General features: G+C 43.4%; 1 protein-coding gene across 1 annotated transcript in view; it reads right to left on the bottom strand.

Moving 5' to 3' along the window:
• Window positions 1-18,479, bottom strand: part of sv2a (synaptic vesicle glycoprotein 2A) — a 35,250-nt gene that overhangs the window by 11,539 nt on the left and 5,232 nt on the right. The window contains exons 2-4 of the mRNA XM_041045213.1: window positions 8,278-9,066; window positions 1,264-1,444; window positions 345-496 (exon numbers count right to left, since the gene is read on the bottom strand). Of these exons, the coding sequence (XP_040901147.1) occupies window positions 345-496; window positions 1,264-1,444; window positions 8,278-8,884 (940 nt within the window). The 5' untranslated portion in view covers window positions 8,885-9,066. The remainder of the gene's footprint in view (window positions 1-344; window positions 497-1,263; window positions 1,445-8,277; window positions 9,067-18,479) is intronic.

Below are 18,479 nucleotides of genomic sequence, written 5' to 3'. Positions count from 1 at the left end.
ATTTGTAAAGAATAAAATATCAGGAAGGATGAAATAAATTGAACTAAAGTGTACAATATCTACAGTATGTCAGAATTCTGGGTAGGTGCTTGACACTAGAAGGAGGTTAATGAATCAGAACATGCACCCAAATGAAAATGATGCAAGTTCTCTCTGTTTCATAGTGATGCATCAAATGGAAACAACCACAGAATCTTATCTTCACATTTTATGGTGGAAACTTAAGTCCATAAAAGGACGGGCTATTCAGCTAACTCACTGACATATTGATTAACAGATACACATATTGCCTTTGATTATGATTTTCTGACTGAATGATCTAACTGTGTGTTTGTTTTTCTCACCATAATGTGGGATGATGGCCCAGGCCATGGCGGAGGCGTAAATACCGCCGATCATCCAGAACATGCAGAGCCAGCTCAGATGCTCTCCTCGCTTCTCCTGGGCCAGGAACTCAGAGTAATAGGAAAACACAATGGGGATGGAGCCACCAATACTGTGGAGCAAAGACGGAGGCAGGAATGAAAACGGAAAGAAAAGTAAACAGGTGAACGGATCCACAGAGAGGAGGAGGAGATAAGAGAGAGGAGAAGGAACAAAGAAGGAAGCAAGAAAGAAGCAAGTGGTAATTTATAAAGGTTGCAAAAACAAAAAGAAGTTAAATTGATGTGAAAAAGGAAACGAGTGGAAAGAAAAGTAGTGTAACAAAGGGAAAGAAATAGAATTAAACAGATTAAATTGAGAGAAAGAGTTTTAAGGAAAAGCAGCTGGTGAGAGTGTGAGCGACAGTAAGAGAATTTAGTAGCCATGTAGTTGATTAAAAATGAAGCTTTAAGTCTTAGAAGACACCAGTAATGGTCCAGCTGATTGCAATCGATAGCACCATCTTTATGGCCTCGGCACATGCTCCATTACAACGATTTACAATCTGATGGGAACTAATGCTGGGAACACATTCAGACCTCTGCAGTTAAACAGGGGCAGTTATTGTTAGTATAGTGATTCTAATTTGGAAAAGATTAAAGTTCAACACACTGCAATGGGCAGCAATGTCCATTGTGATTAGGACACTATGTGCATTTCACCAAAGACAGTGTCACATTATTGAGGAGAAATTCTAACAAAACTGTCTGATTGTATTTTAAGGCTCTCAGTTTAGCAAGTATTTATTTAAAAGTTATTCCAATTCATCCTATGGAGAGCATGAATGTCCACACCAAATTATTTGGATCTACGTATTTGAGGATATGTTTGTTTCCTTACCCGACACCAGAGGCCAGGCGGCAGAAGAGGAAGGAGCTGTATCCCTGGACGAAGGACGAGAAGAAGGCAAACACGCTGTTGATGGAGAGGGAGATGAGGAGGGTCTGCCGTCGGCCAATCCGGTCAGCCAGGCCACCCCATACAAACGCCCCGACCATCATACCCAGGTAAACGATCAGACCTGGAGGGAGGAGGGAGAAAAAGAGAAGCAATGCCAGGGAAGAAAGAGGTAAGAGTCGGTGTATAAGAAAGGTGACAGAGTAAGGAAAGGGGAAGAGATAATGAAGAGGGGAAGAGAGAGCCAGTGCATGACAATGAGTTCGCATTCATCAGTAAACACATTGATATTACTTCCAGCCCTCACTTCCAATCTCATTAGATTTCCAATGCCCAGTAAATTAGCTCATTTGGCAGCTTTACATAACTGCTGAAGCATTTTGCATAAAGCACGAAACAGAGAGAGGCACAGTACAGAATAACTATCTGAACTCTGTGCTACAACAGATCAAGGGTCCACATTATAATAATAATAATCTTTTTCTCTAAATCACTTGTACAAAACACACAAGAAAAAAACCTATTAAAAAATACTACAACTGAAAAACTACTATTAATTTTAAGTAAAGATTTAAAGTACTGAGGCAGCAAGGCAGATTTAAACAGATGTGGTTTCAGAGTTTGTGGGTCCTGACAGCAAATGCACCAAGAGGTGCTCTCAAAGCAATTATCATTAAGCAATTAATATTTTTACAAAGCCAATGTGTAAAACGACAGCGTGAAAACAAACGTGATAATGTGAAGTAGTCATTTGTAGTGATGAACCTACGCAGAGTTATCACCAAAATATACAGCTCTCCTCTGCTTTCCGGGAATTCAAAGCAAGTTCCAGCTCATTGTTTAGCTCGCTCCCAGCACCATCTTCAGTATCTGCATTACGTTTTTGTTCTTTCCCACATCAGGAAGTCACTGCCAGGGAGCAGACAGGCAGATAACAGAAACAAACATCACCTCTGTCAACCCAGTCCTGTGATTTGAGGTGCTAACATGACTCACGTCCCATGCGCTTATCCAAACCAGCCTCGCTCTCTGTCTGCCTCTCTAGCTTTCTCTCTAGCTCTGCCGCAATGATGTTGCTCCCACACACACACACACACACACCAGTTGCTCGCTTGCAATTGCTGCCTTATTGACATCCTGTCAACAGTCTCCACGCTGCCTGAGCATGCTGTGACACAAGTTATTGGCGAGATCACTCTGAATGAATGAGGAGCAAAGGGCCGGTGTGCGGTGGCCAGGCTTGACATCTAAGTTATCTGCACTGTCACTTTTCTGTATGTAAAAAAAATAGTAACCTTACATCTGTTATAAATTCTTTTATTACACGGGCAAATTAACCCTGACATGTCCATGAAGACATCTGCAAAACCCTGGATTATATTCAGTGACAAATGACCTGCTTACTGTGCACTGTTCTTTTCCTCAGCACTCACAGAGACCGGCAGCAGCGATGAAGGCACAAACTGTACCTCCGCCCAATGGTAATCACAGCACAACAGCTGATGGTGTTTGCTGGCTTTGTATTGCTAAATGGTGCAAATGAGTCAGATGAGACAGATAAGTCATCATGGAGGCAGCTGTACAGGAAGACAGAAGAAGAAGAAGCCCACACAGGCTTTAAAAGGATCTGCTGGGTCAGCTGAGCTAATTCATCACACGGCCTAACAAGCTAACTGCTGGGATGATGAAGTTGGGACGCACAGTTGGCATCGGCTAGAATTATATTGACGAGGGAGAAAAAGCCACGGTTAGCTGTGAGGATGGATGTTCTTGACTTGGAACAATATGAAGAGGGGTGCCCTTTTCTTTTAGATGAAAGAAATCTTTGAAGGCATTGATCAAAGTGTGTGTTTCATTCTGCCTTTGTGTGTGTGTGTGTGTGTGTGTGTGTGTGTGTGTGTGTGTGTGTGTGTGTGTGTGTGTGTGTGTGTGTGTGACTCATTCACTCTGTCTATCCTCCATTTCTGCCTGTCTGTGTATTTCTGTGTAAACATGGCAGTGCTGAATGGGGGAAGAAGGTGACTTTCAGTCCCTTGTTTGATTGATTGCAGGGGATACTTTGTGTGCGCATGTTGCCGTTTTTCCATGATCCAAGGTGTGCGTCTGTGTGTGCAGATCATAGAAAGTGTGTACACTGTAGGCGCGTGGGTGGTGTGCGCGTCTGTGTGTCCGTAATTGTGTGTGTGTTCCCCTCTGGCAGGGCAGAGAGACAGCTGTGAGCCTCTTCTCCTGACAATACAGCTCACAGCGGCAACAACGAGCCAGCGATGATGACTGGGCTCAACAGCCGTCGCCGCAATGCAGCAGCACTGAGGTATACGGGCGGACAGATGGACAGACAGACAGACACCCACAGTGACCAGGATGGGTATACAGTAAGTATCTCTTCACAAGTCCCCTATAAAGCTGCAGGCTGGGAGTCTTACTGCCGTGCTGACCTGTCACCCTTTAAGCACTGTAACTGGATCATTATCTCTCCCTCTGTCATCACTTTTGTCTGTTCTCAAGCTCAGATCTGTCTATTTGTAGAATGCATTAGCAGCTGTACTTGGCTCAAGGATAACCGATGTCCCAGTTTATCTCATTTATCTTACTGTCATCCGCGTTCAAAGGTTTAGCGGTTTTCTGACTTTTTCTGACTTATTTGGAAACTTAACGACAGAAATTAGGAAAACTAGGAAAATTAGGAAAACATGTATACTGCCCCAGCTACAAGCCGTCTTAGGCCAAAATGTTGTGCTGCTTCTCACCAAGCACAAAATACATCTTACATTTGCATTTGCCTGTTTTGATTGCAATGAAAAAACAAGGTTTGAGGGTGCTGACAATGATTCTGAGGTGCAAACTCAGGAAAAGGTTATAAGGATGTGGGCAATTGGTGTTTGCTTGTTACAGCTATTGCAACTGCTGTTTGGTCAATTACGGTTTAGATGTGACATTTATAAACTGATTTCACAACCACAACAACTAAAGGAAAAACAGTCAAATGTCACATGGTAATTTCAATTCATTTGAAATTAAGGGCATTGGCCTTTCTCAAGTAACTTAAGTAGGCTTCTGGGTTCTGTTTTAGTACATCAGTAAGTAATGTAGGTCCATTTTAAGTCCATTTTGTCTCACAAATTAGTCTCCAAAAGCTTTTGTTTCAGATACACCTGAGATAAAATAATAACTGCACAGAAAGACAGAGATGAGCAGGGTGAGGAGTGAAAGGACGACAGAGAGGAGAAGCAGGAGTCTCCAGTCAGCTGGGCCCCTCAGCATTCTGGAGAGGAAGTGGGGGGAGGGAAGGATGGAGAGTGAGGAGGAGAGAGCGAGCAAAGGGAGAAAAGGGAGGGGAGGACGGTGGCCAGTCTGCGCTGTGACAGAACTCCCAAAGGCTCCAGGGTAGTGTATGTGTGTGGGTCTGTGTATAAATGTGTGGTTGAACACGAAAAGAAAAAGTGTGTGCCGCTGCATGGCTGCGTGTCTGTGAACATGGCGGAGGTAGGGGGAAGGGCAAGGGGGCCACTATTAATAGCCGGTTTTCCCCTTTCTGCCAGAGTGCACAGAGCTTTTTGAATGAGCCACGGACTGAGGCTCTTCAGCGCTGGAAGAGAATGTAGTTTCTCATCAGTGGACTTGTCCAGTTAGCCCTTCACGCTCCTCACTGCTAAGCACTGAAAGCTGAAAAAAAAATAAGTGATATAATTGCTGTAAAGCAGGGGTCTCACCCCCGTGACAGTGAGTGCTGTGATGTGAATGCAGGTGTTCACTCCAAACACCACAGCAGCTGATTAACATACGCTCAAAGGGTGGAAATAACTTGTGAAACGAGCTGTTTGGTTGAACTGATACCTGCATACATTATTGCTCCATTTGGCGCACGAACAGGAACAACAACATCAACCTCCGTCAGTCTTCACAGTAAAGCCTCCATACTGTTTGTGCAAAAAAAAAAATCTCTGCAGCCTTTGTTCATGTGGCACTTAAATCACAGAAATTTAAATTGAGACAGCATAATTTCCTTTCTGAGACTCATTTCCATTTATAATAACGTGTACCAAAATTTCATTGCTAAAAATAGTTAATTATATCGAGCAGGCTTTAGCATCCAACTTGGTTTGCCTGTGTCGTCTGCCAACATCTCGCACAGGAGTCGATTCTCCTATCTCTACGCCCTCTCTTCGTGTACCGCCTCATCCTTGATCTCTGTTCAGTTCTGGATTTTATGTTTATTAAAAGGCCAAGGAGACATTATGATATGCAAAGGTTCCTTTTAGCCTCAGGAGAAAATTGTGCAATAGCTTTCTCCAAAGAAAAAAAAAACACAATGATTAGAGGAGGAGAATGCATGTAGCAAAGGCTGTAGCTTCAAACTCCTTGAAAACACAGTATATCTGACTATATCTTCACATTATAAGTACTTGTGCTCATTCAGTCCTTTTTCCCAGTAATCTCCTTTCAGTGTGGCCTGAGCTGCTGCATGTACCAAACCTCTGTTTCATCTTCCCATTATGGCAATCCAGCTGCAACTTTAGCAGCTTCACAACAAGGGCAACTCAATGACAACCACTCTGTGCTCCTCTGCTGCCTGTGAAAGCATGAAAGTGTGTACTTCCATAGCTCATCGTGCAAAAACACCTCACCACGAGCATCGACGCTGTCATTTAAAAGCCTCACACTGGTTTATCTGCTTTTAATTTCCCTTTTACTTAATTTGAAATTTTTGTGCCGCTGGAAACATAGCATGTCCCTGAGATCCATGCTGTGCATTTAAAACACACCTAACGATGTTTAAAATGCAATTGCAGGGAGAATAATTGTGGATGGAGGATTATTTTTTTATCTAATTAGCAGTGATGTGTTCCTGCTTTTTCTACGTCCTAATGATTTCTATAGTAAAAGGGCAGCTCATACATGCAGCCTTTCACTGTCATCCACTACATATATAGTGCATACAAATGCACACACACGATACATGATCTGACAGTGTGCGTCAGGTTAAAGTGGCTGGCACTATGACAGCGGAGGAAGCTCTCCATTTGGACCGTGCTGAGAAGGCGGCTGAGAGTGGGGGGTGGAGCAGGGAAGAGGACACCAGGAATCATGGGATGCAGAGAGGCATGAGCTAAAGGATGCTCTCTAGCATGAGTCAGGCGTGTTGCGTAACAGGGAGAGGGGAGGGAATGGGGGCTGGTCATGTCTCCCTACTGGCTCCCCCCTTGCATGACACAAACCCAGTCTCACAGGGTAATCCATACTTTGTGCTGTGCATTGACCACAGGGAATATCACACAACCCAGTCACCGTTTAAAGGCATGAATGCTTGTCAAGCTGTGTGAGTGTTGTTGTGCCTATGTGTGTATATGTACTATATTTACAGTTCTGCAGCTCACTGACCAGCAGCACAGTTGCACTCGAGCTGATAAAGAACATAATGTACCCGATCAGAGAACTCTTCTAAATGTTTGGACTGCAAGTACAAGCTATGACCCCTTCAAAAAAACAATATCAATTGGCGATGATGGCAATAGATAAGGTCACCCAGAGGCCACTGTTAGCATAAGTGTTATTCAACAACATTAATTTAGCCGGAGCTAATGTGGAATCCATGATGTTCACTTTCAAACAGCAGAGAGACAGGCTTCCCCGTCTGCAGGGAAACAGAGTTGATCGACGTGGCAGCAGAACTGCTGAACAGTCAAAACGCTGTGAGTGCAGTGGAAATTATGTAATATCAGTCCATGCTGAGATACTGTAAAGTTTGAGTTGCTGATATTTGGATCCAGCTCAACAGAACTTCTGATGCAATTTTCTGTTTTCTTGCATTTTGATTTAAGTTTCAATAAGGTAGATTCAGCAGCATGTTATAGCTCAGCAAAAATAAATGTAAACCAGAGCCAGTTTAATTCAGCTGTATTTGGTCGTATTTACAGATCATCTCATCCATGTTTTATCAACCTGATTTTAGTAATGGATTGGTTGGATTTTGCATCTCAAGACATTTCATATATCCGCTTCAGTTAGTGAGATATACCTTCTATATTTTCCAAAACTGCTTTCAACAACCCGCAGAGATGAATGGCTGACTATGAATTTTGCATGCTGTAAAATGTTTTACATCAGTGCTTGACGTCTATTTTCCGCAGGCAAGTGCCTTTGCAGTGGGAAAGGAATACCTCAGTGTGATGGCACACTACAATCCATCCACTGGAATAAAAGATGTTTCCCTTTGGTTCTCCTGACAGATTTGATACATACATACATACATACAGTATATCTGAGTTTTTTACATAAAATAAACTGTATGTTTTAAATTGTTAAACGTATTATCCTCAGGAGACCTCTGGCCATTGTTCAGTGTCCTTGCAGGGCGGCCAATGACAGATGGCAAGGCAGGTTTGGACTGTGATTGGACATTGGCCCTCCGGATAGGAAATGATCACGAGGTCTTTGCCCACAACATGCAGAAGCACAGACACAGGGACAGACACGCAGCACATCCCATGACGAGGCAAGCAAGAGGTTGAAAAATGCAGTAAATGGACATTTTGAAAAAACTGCTCATAACCACCTTTATACCCACACACACACACACACACACACACAAACAGTGCAGCGAGAAAACAGCCGAACTGAAGCAGAGAACATTGTGTTTAGATTGGCTGGAGGGTTCGATCGAACATCCTGCTGCCGTTCAGAGGCTGCACAGGCAGTTGAATCTCAAACAGCTGTAGTTTCTCTGCCAGCGAGGCTTTATAAAAGCAATTACTGCAAAGGTAACGGCTAAGTATTAGACAGAGATAAAATGTGAAGTGGTGGCATAAACTCCCAAAGGAGGCACTGAGATGAAAATAAACACAGAGAGGGCACAGACGACAGCAGATGAGCTGCTCAGACTCATGCATGTTTTATAAACACTTTCATAGTATTATTTGTTCTATTTGGACCCAGGCGAGTGATGTGAAATCTTACCCAGCATGCCCTTGTTTGGCTCAGACAGACACATGTCCTTCTCCGCACTGGGCAGCACGAAGCCCACCACAAAGATCTCCACGCCGTCCGCCATCAGTGCCAGCCCCAGGACAAAGTAGAGCGTCCACTGGAACTTTCCGTGGCCACACTCCTGCAGGATGGTCTCGTACTGCTGAGCCAGCTCCTCCTGGTCTTTCCTCCTCTCACCCTCGTAGGCCGACAGATCCCTGAACTGCTGCGCCTGGGCGGCTGTCACCCCGTCCATGCTGCCGGCCTTGCCTGAGTCAGCCCTCGGGATGCCCTGGTACTCGCCTTCGTAGATCTCATCATCCTCATCGTGCCCTTCCGTGGAGTCACTGTGGCCTTCATCGTCATTGGCCCGGCTGTCGTTGCGGTAATATCCATCATCGTTGCTCGGCACACCAGCGTAGTCGTCATCATCTTCCTCCTCAAAGCGCTTGTAGGACCGCTTGGTGTACTCATCGGCCATTTTGTCCACGCCGCGCCCAACCTTCTTGCCCACCTGCTTCTTGGCCACTTTGGCAATGTCCTTGGCGCCGCGGATGAAGTCTGAGCGGTTGTCTCTGTAGCGGCCATCGTCGTCCATCTTGGATGCGTTGAGGTGGTGGTCAGTTGCTGCTAGGAATGGGAGGTATCAGGAGCAGCCCAAGCACATGAGTGTGCAATGGGGATTTCTGTTAGCCGATGAATTCAGCACCGCGGACAGCTCCCTGCTCCACTGCACTGCTGCTGTCGGACTGTGGCCAGCGTGCACCCAAACACCAAATCCTGTGGAAAAGCAAAGAAAAGGGCTTGTGTTAGAATGATTCATTACACTGGCAGTATAATGCATGTGAGGAGGAAACATCCACTGTGAGAGCGCATTTTTAAATGGTCTATGTCAGAGCCAATTAATCCTGAAACACAAAGGACTATTGGCATTCACATGGCGTTGACATTATCTGGCTCAACACTAATTGCTGGGAAAAAAAAAAAAAAAAAAGGACACGACAGCTTTAAGGAGCGAACATCTGAGTGCAGGAGCTCAGGGGCCTATATCGACTGAGCAGCAGTCATCCCATAGCTCTCTCCTCGGCTCAGCTCAAATCACAGTGTGGCATTTACAGCAGTGCACAGCCGAGCCAACATGTAATGGAGCATGCTGCGACACAGACAGCAGGGCTACAATGTGGTGCAAAACAAGCCAGTGCATACAAAAGGTGTTGCTAGTGTTAGGGTTGGATTAACGATCCCACTGAGGACACTAATGATTATCATCTGCGAGCTCTGACTGATGTTAAAACCTCATGTGAAGTCAGAACATAATGGCACTTTATGATGATCTGAACAGTGAAATTTGTGAAGCGCATTTAAGTCATTTTTCAACCATGAAAACAACATATTCAGTGTTTCATAAATCTATGTTCACTACACCAACTGTATTGAAGAAAACTGGTCCTGTACTACTCTCGTTGATCCATTACCATATCTACCCTCTTGCTGAATCTACTGTCCTCTCAAACATATTTTAATTTAGCTTCACTCCTCCTGCTTTTCCATCCTGTGTCATCCTTTCCCATGCACCTGCTGCCAATATTCATTAACGTCCTGTCTCCATTTCCTACATCCCATCGAGCATATACACGGTTCATAGCCCTCATCAACTGGAGAAGAGAGGAGGAAAGTTCAGGACAGAGCAGAAAAAGGCCATCATGAATCTATGATCAGGCCGCCCTGCTCTTTTCTCCAACACCTCGGTCACTGCGATGCTGCCCCTGTTTGTCTCGCTGATGGGGACATGCTGTGCCGAGGAAACGGCTGCAAGCACTACAAATGGGCAAAACAAACTCAGCAGGGGGAACATCATTACCATATGTTTTTCAGCCAGTATCTGACATGCTATGAATTGTTGATATTATTGCTTTTATACACGTACATCGTCTACACATGAATAACTCTGCTTAATACTCCCAAAAACACTACTTTCACTTTGAGGGAACACTTTGGCATCTTGGGAAATACTCTTGTTTGCTCTCTTGCCAAGAGTTAGCTGAGACTAAGGATATCACTTTAATTTCTGCTCAGTAAATATGAAGAAATAGCCAGCAGCCAGTTTTCTTAGCATAAAGACTGGAAACAGGGGGGAAACTGGCTCTGTTCAAAGGTAACAACATCTGCCTACCAGCACCTCCTAAGCTCATTAAGTAACTTTAATCATTAAGGAACTACGTGATTAAGGCATAAGTTAAAAAGCTGACGAGTCTCAGCATACATTTAATGCCAACTTTCAGTGAATGATAATTTTCAACATTTGGTGCTGGGGACGTATTTTACTTCATATTAAGGGGTTACAAAAAATGCTGGGAACCACTTCCCTTGGCCTGGCATGTTCAATGTCACTGTTTACCCATTGTCTACAACAATAACAAATCTCCAACATGTATGTGCGCGGGAGACCAAGCTGAGATGGCGTGCCCCGGGAGAGCAAGCCTCTCAGGGTCGACTGCAGCTGTAGCCAACACTGAAGTCATTCCAGTAGCTTCCCACAGTCTCTTTAAAGAGAGCGGTGGTAACAGCTCAGCAGGGGAGAGAGAGAAAATGTTCAGCCTGAGGGAGTCAGCCGAACCCCACAACACAACTACAAAACCTGTCCGAATACACAGCAGAGTACTGTCAAAGGGAACCATCTGATGGACCAGACAATCGAGGGACCCACCATCACTGAAGGCTTCTGCCCCAATGAGAAAAGTCTTCAAGGCTGTGTTGAAAGACCTGCAGGAGAAGTTCTGTGGTAGGCGTGTGCTGGAGTCTGTCATACTCCTCCAGGAACCAGCTGGGGACATCAGCATCGTCCAACTTTTACTGGTTGCTAAACAGCTGAATCAGTGACCAACATGTGGGGGTCGAACCCTTCAGGCTGAACTGCAGGAACAAGCAGCTGGGGCTAAATTGATTTCTCCTGTTCCCCTGTGGCACTGCCTTTGGGTCAGGTATTTCTGAATCTCTCACTACACAGCTCTGTTCAAACAGATGTAAAAAATATGTGTTGCTGAACCAGGGTTTCCTCCAGTGTATTGCAAGCTGGGCGACCAGCTGCAATACAGTTGACCAACCACTGTATTTTAAGATGTCCAGAGTAAAGATCTATACCACCTCTTACGGTATATCCGATAGCATTTATCCATACCTGTTTATTCCTCATTTTTGTGGTCATGTTCAGAAAAAAAATAGTTGTGCAGCTCTTTTGTTTCTGCAGCTTCTCGCTCTGACAGGCACCATCACATCATAGGCAAACGTTGTGAAAGACATTTGGTGCTTTGTCACCAGCCTGGATCTCGTCCTACAAATTGCTCACTTTAGTTTTCACTTGCGTGTTTGTGTGAACTCACTGGCCAGTTCACGGAGTTCCAGGATTTAGATTCAACCATGTGCCATTAACCGGGTAAATGAGCTTAGACGAAGGTGAAAATATAAAAACTTATGGAGTCAGCTGAATAAAAACTATGCTACGGTCACATCAGCAAATAGTTTTGCATTAGTTGCTCAGCTTTGATTCACATGATCAGCTGTTGTCACATCAATCTGTTTAGTCAATCAGATTTAGACTGTTGCAATGAATTTGGACATAAACGTTACTGTAAAGCATCATGTCTTTACATTTGAGAAGTTAGAAATAGCAAACATTTCTCTCTGACTCTACACAGCTTTACTGTTTTGGTTTGGCCCGTCAGTGCCATTTCCTGCTGGCAGCTGTTTTCCGTGAAAAAGCTCTGATAAGCCCACTGCGTGTACCTGCCTAGCAACAAACATCAGACAGAAAAGATTAGCAGCTAGCCGCTGAACACAGTAGAGCATTTATCAACTGTATAACAATATTTTTCACAGGAAAGTACAATTAATACTGGAGTTCGCTCCAGCACTTGGCCACAAACATGACTCCAAATGAAATGAAAGCTGCCTGTTGCTCTGTGTTTGCCAGATGTGTAAAAGGGCAACTGTTTGCTAAGATGACTGCCATAAAACCTTAATGAGCTCATAACATGTCAATTTTGTATTCACGGCCGGTTGCGCATCACCAAAGTGGCCACGAGAGTCAATTAATACGTTCAAACGTTCAACAGAAATCATCCCATGGGCAGAAAAGAGTGTGGGAATGAAGTGAAACAGCCTTAGTTCCAATAAACGGAGATGTACTATGGTAGAGATTTAACACTGTAGTCCAGTTCACACTGGTCCCTTAAATTACATGCTATGAATTTCCATCCAATGGGTAATCACCACAGCTGGATGCGGACCCTAATACGTTTATGCCTTAACATGTATTTACCCAAATGGCTGGTAAAGACAAAAAGAAAGACAAAAACTGACTGTAGGGAAGTGAACCTCACTTCTGCTCCATGATGAATATTTTAAAGACCATGTCAACGCGATAGTTGTTCCTCCTCACTCCTCTCAGCTCTGCCCCGCTGCACAAAAGATGGATTTCATGGCTCAAAGACAACAGTCAAGGGAACAAAAAATGACAAACTCAAACTCCAGCCATCTAATCCACCGCCCCCTCAGATATTTATCACTGGCAGACACTTTGTCCACGTTGTGTTTTCCACAGTCTGTGATTAAGTTAACCTGGTACAATGCAGGCGGGCTGCATTAAAGATGAGGTCTGTGGTGGAAAAGGGGAAATTACCTTGTTTGCAGTTTTCATAAATATATGTAAAAAGATGGAAAACCAGGCACGGGAGTGGTGTGTTTGAGTGTTCAAATGCTGATTCATCTGTATGCAGACTCTACAGAATTGGCCACACACTGAAAATACTATGCAGGGGAAGAGTTCATTTGCTTGGATCGGCAGCAGCCAGTGAAAATACTCAGTTAATTTGTATCTGTGCCAGTTTTGACATTTACCCGGCCTACGCAGCTGCCATCAAAGACAAACTATGTTGAGGGCAGAGGGGCAGATTTTAGAGCCGTGTAAATATGCTGAATATGGAGAACAGGGGAAGATTATGGCGTGTTATTTATTGCTAACAACATGTAAGACACGCATGTGCACTGCAAACATGCCAACCATCTGATGGTTCCAGCCTCTTTAATGTGAAGATTGTATGCTTTTCTATGTCATATATGGGTTCTGGACATATGAAGACATCACCCGTGGATGTGGTAAATTCTAACCAAACATATGTTGTTTATATTGTTGTTTTTTTTTATTTCAGATGATTTTATCCTGTCAGTCTGCTGTGTCACCTCTGACACCCGGTCTGTAAATAAAACTGTATTTTCTGTCTCTAAATTTAGACATTGCTCTGCTGCAGTCCTCTACGTCCGTCTCTGCACAGTGACTCAGTCGATTTTCCATCTCTGTCTGTGGAACCCTCCTTCGTCACCATGGTCACGAACTTTATACCAAGAGGCTGCTGAGGCCCGTCTGAAAGCAATGAAGCAGCCCATCACCATCCGATTAGTCTTTCACAAGCCGAAAGAAGCTGAGATGAGAGTGGGTGTCGGTTGACTCTCTGCCTATGAATAACAAATACTTTCCCAGTATTCATATGCAGGGTTACTGTGCAGGTGAGGGGAGGGGGGGGGGTGCAAATAAAAACCCTGGCTGTCATTTGCTGCTGATGCAAGACTATGACAAGATTATGTAATCCCATTTTCTTCTAGTGAGCAGAGAAGATGCCAGAGGGATGAGAAGTACAGCCACACACACACACACACACACACACGTGGCAGGCTAAAAGCATGCTAACAAAGGACAGCAGGGAAAAATGTGGGAGCTAAATGAACGACAGTGTCTTGGAGCTGCACCAAAGACTGACACAGTTTAACAGAGACACTGACAAAAATCTGAAAATTGCTTATTTTAGTAAAAACTAAAACAGTCTCTGCTGAAACATTTTGATGCTCAGCTTGTGTGGTTAGTGTGTCAGTATTGATGGCAACACTGATGTCTTCGTGCTAATTTTAAACGTGACTGGCAAATGTACTCTGTCAACAGTTTGTGAAAGAAAAACAAACCATGAGAATTATCAGCGGACTGCCTTTTCTTTCAGTTTATTGTTTTTATTTTTACTGTATCGGTTCACTCTCACCGCTCTCGTCAGTGTGGTTTCAGCCATCGCATGGAGCTGTTTCAGAGAAAAAGCTTCGATAGACCAACTCAGTGACAGAAGAGACAAAGTTAGAGAACTGAAGTGCTACTTTTATCATTTAGATGAAATGACCCTTTAAAAAAGGCATTGTTTTTTTTCCTTTATCTGTGAAGATGAGATTATGATATATGTTATTTTTTGTTAAGAGCGATTAGTTGTGATTGCAAATAATCTTCTTCTACATGATCTGAATCTTCAGTAAAGTTGTACACTGGGAATATTAGATTTCACTTGCGAATCTCTTTACCCACGTCTCAATTATTTTCCTCACAGAGAAACACTAGGGATTTCCAGCTGCCACTGATGGAGTTATAGCCCCATTAGTCCAACTCTGACAAGACAGTTCTTTCAACACCAGTGAATAACCACCATTCATAACTCAGTCCCTCAGAGTTAAATGCTAAGAGCCCTCGGCAACATTAAGAGCATCTGCTAAACTGAGCTATTCAAAATAGATTTCCCCTAATACATCTGGCCTTGGCACTCGATGATGGACATTTTATTTAGTGGAAATACAAGACCCATTTAGCAGCGGACACTTTTTGGCAGGGAAAAAGACAAGCAGTTACTGGCACAGAGAAGATGGATGAGGAGGAAGAAACCAATGAACCAACAGTTCATATACACCACCATGACAGTCGCCCTCAAACCACCCGACTCCCCGAAACCGCTCTCTGAATAAACTAGTTCTGATGAAATCCCATCACACTCACAGCTCGATTTATTTTCTTGACAGCGTGAGCTACACAGACTTAATATCTTTTCCTCTGCTTTCTCTCTCTTCCCTGACGCCCCAAATAAGACCAGTGGGGAATGTCACAGTTTATCGCTTAACATAACTATAACATAATGACATGACAATCACATGAAAACTGTAGGTCACTTTTGTCAAACTGCCAGAGGCCAAGATGTTGTCTCGGCTTCTAAAAGAATACAAGAAACATGTTTTCATTTGAGTTGGACAATAAGCTGAGAAGCAACAGCCGGAAAATATTTGTCATCAACAGAATCAAGGAAAAATACTTTGCTCCTTTTCACACAATTTCCCACTTAAACTATAAACAACAAGTCATCCCAATTACATATGGGAGGATGCCCACAGCAAGACTCAGTCTGAGCGTCCTCATCCAGCTGCAGGCAGCTGTTTTCACTTAGAAAGCCCTGATATACCAGCGGTTCACCACCTGCTGAGCACCAAACAGCAGACAAAGTTAGTGAGCATGACCAAAACACAGCTGAAAACAGGGAACACCGGACTTCTATTCACTGAGGAGCCAGAAACACAACTCTTCAACTGTTTGCAAACACATTCACCATTTCAACTTTATGAGGCGATGATAAAACGTAAATGTGTTTACAGTCTGATTTGCTTACTCTCTGCAGGTTTAAAACAACATACAGCATCACATTAAGAAAATCTACCAAACATGGAGAATGTTGGATTATATTCTAGTCTAAACTATAGTAATATTCATCTATAGTTCTCCTTTGTGAGCTGAGGAGAGACTGATTTACAGCACAAACAGAAAAAAGCTGATGTTCTCCCAGTGTCAAAGGATCTAAGAGCCTTCAAAGCCTCAGTGGCAGATACTGTAGTGACTGTAAGACTGCATAGAGGGGAAAAAAGCTCCTAAACATTTGAAGGAGAACTGTTTTCGACAGCAAACACAAACCACAAAGAGAAGATGAGACGAGCAGCAACAACCTTCAGCCAGAAACAATGGGAATTCTGGACAATGTGGTTTTAGCTTTGAGAAACACAAGCAAAAAAAAAAAAAAGATCAAGTGAATAAGTCAGAATCCAGAATGATCTTACAGTCAGAGATGAAGGACATTACATTTCTACTTGATGCCTCTGGAAGGTGAAAACGGCCTCTGAAATACTTCTGTTACCGCAGCTCTCAGTGCTCAGTGAGTATTCTCCCAATGAATTTTTCACAGCTGTCATTCCTGATGTGCACATTGCAGGCAGCTTGGACAGGCACAGCTGGAGGGGCAGTGGCAGCGCGACATGAACAGTTTGCGGAAAGAAAACCGGGATCAAACAGAGGTAAACGCACTCGTTTAAAGATGCATCCAATCAACAGCCCTTCGTTCGCTGCCAGGATGAGTCACTCCTGTCTCCAAATATAACCACAGCTTTAATCACCACACAGACTGACACAACTTCGCACGTACACATTTGACACAGAGACACACAACTTCATGCATTAACTATCACTCATCACTAGGGCTGCAACTAATGATTATTTTCAGTATTGATTAATGTCAGGATATAGTGGAAAAAGGTGTTTTGTTTTCTTAAAAAAACAATGAATAGGTTATAAAATAGTTGTCGATTAATTTTCTGTCAACAAGCAAATCAAACAACTAAATGTTGCAGCTCTGCACTGCTTTAGGGCTGCAATTGATTTTTTTTTTTTTTAACTTTCTAATGCTGGTTATGATTCTTTTTGAGTCGTATTCAAAAGTTTTGTTTTGTCTGACTAAAACCAAAAAATATTAAGTTTAATATCACTTAAGAAAATAAAAGCACTAGATCAATTTTCTAGAATTTTCTATCAGTGGACTACTACGTGCAGAAATCACAATCAGACTGACGTTCAGAATAATGAACGGTGGTCTCTCTTCTCCGCTCTCCACTTGATGCTCATTTGACGGCACAGACGCTGCAGTTAGCGAGACGGGATGAGTGATGACCGTCTTTGTCTGTGAGCGTAGGTAGATGTGTGCGAGAAAACAGAGGAGTGAAGAAGAAACGCATGTGTGAAAAAGTGAGAGATTACTGTAATGCAGCATGTGTGTCTATGTGTGAGAGAGAGAGAGAGAGAGAGAGAGAGAGGTGGGAATGAATAGGTCGGTAGTGGATCCTCTGAGCTGCAGATGGCTGGTAATGTCATGCAGTGCTGAATTCATTTCTCTTGACATCTTTGATTTCTCTCTGTGACGCACGCAGTGAATTCTCTCCTCTCTTAGATTGTCCCTGAGGCTCAGCCCAATCCTGATCAAGATGACATGCTGATAGAAAGAATTAAAAAACAAAAATCTGTGTAGAGACATGAATGAAATATGATGAGTTCATTCCTGAAACACCACATATCCACTGTGGCAAAAAACATACAATCGGATTTAGATTTATATAATAAACACAGGATAGACTACATGTTACAAATTACATTCACAATCTATGTTTTTAAGGATTGGGTGGGTGCCTGATGTTTACTGAGACTCACTGGTCATATTTCATTTTAGAACAAAACTCTTGACAGAGTTTCTTAGCAAGACCAAGCACAGCTACCATCGTGGTCGCAGTCGGCTGTCCTTTCTGAATTGGACAAAAGTAAAACTGTTTTAGCTCGGCTAACAAGTGTGAATCACACCATGATCTCTTAACAGCAGTGATGTTCCGCAACTGGCTTTTAATGCAGTTTCATGTGCTTGTTTTCAGTTTACAGGTTAATTTAGAACAATTTTTTGAATTTACAATTCACTCCTCACAACCCACTGAGATGCACACAAAACACTCCCGAAACACACACACAGCGCTGCATCCTGGGTAGGGCCAGCACGGCCCACGCTCTGGCTCAGTTTGAAGATGTTCCCCACAAGACTCAGTCAACAAACACCTACTTTCATAATAAAGCACACTGTCCGCTGCCTCGACGGGCTCAGACCACAGGAGGAGATTACATCCAGCTGTATGTTCCTTTCAGATCAGCTCATCAAAGTGGGAGAGAGAGACAAGGCAGCTGATTGTCTTAATATTATCTGTAGGAGGATGTGCAGACTGCTGAGCAATGGGAAACAAGCTTTCTGCTGACAGAGCGGCTGTGATAAACTATAGGGATTCATCTTACTGTAGATGACGCTTTACTAACTTACTGTTTTAAACACCTGAAGCTTGTGAGCCACGCCAGCTTCTAAGGATGTAAACGGCACTTGTTGTGCAGCTAACAGCAAACAGTAAAAACTTTAACTTCATCAGGAGAAAACCTAAGAATAATGTCTCTTTTTATAAGTTCCACTGCACATTGTTCCTGCATTAGA

The sequence above is a fragment of the Toxotes jaculatrix genome, chromosome 8, assembly GCF_017976425.1.
Source record: "Toxotes jaculatrix isolate fToxJac2 chromosome 8, fToxJac2.pri, whole genome shotgun sequence".
In the NCBI taxonomy this organism is placed as follows: Eukaryota; Metazoa; Chordata; class Actinopteri; family Toxotidae; genus Toxotes; species Toxotes jaculatrix.
Note: the sequence above shows the minus strand (reverse complement) of the source record. Positions and strands in the feature narration are given on the sequence as shown.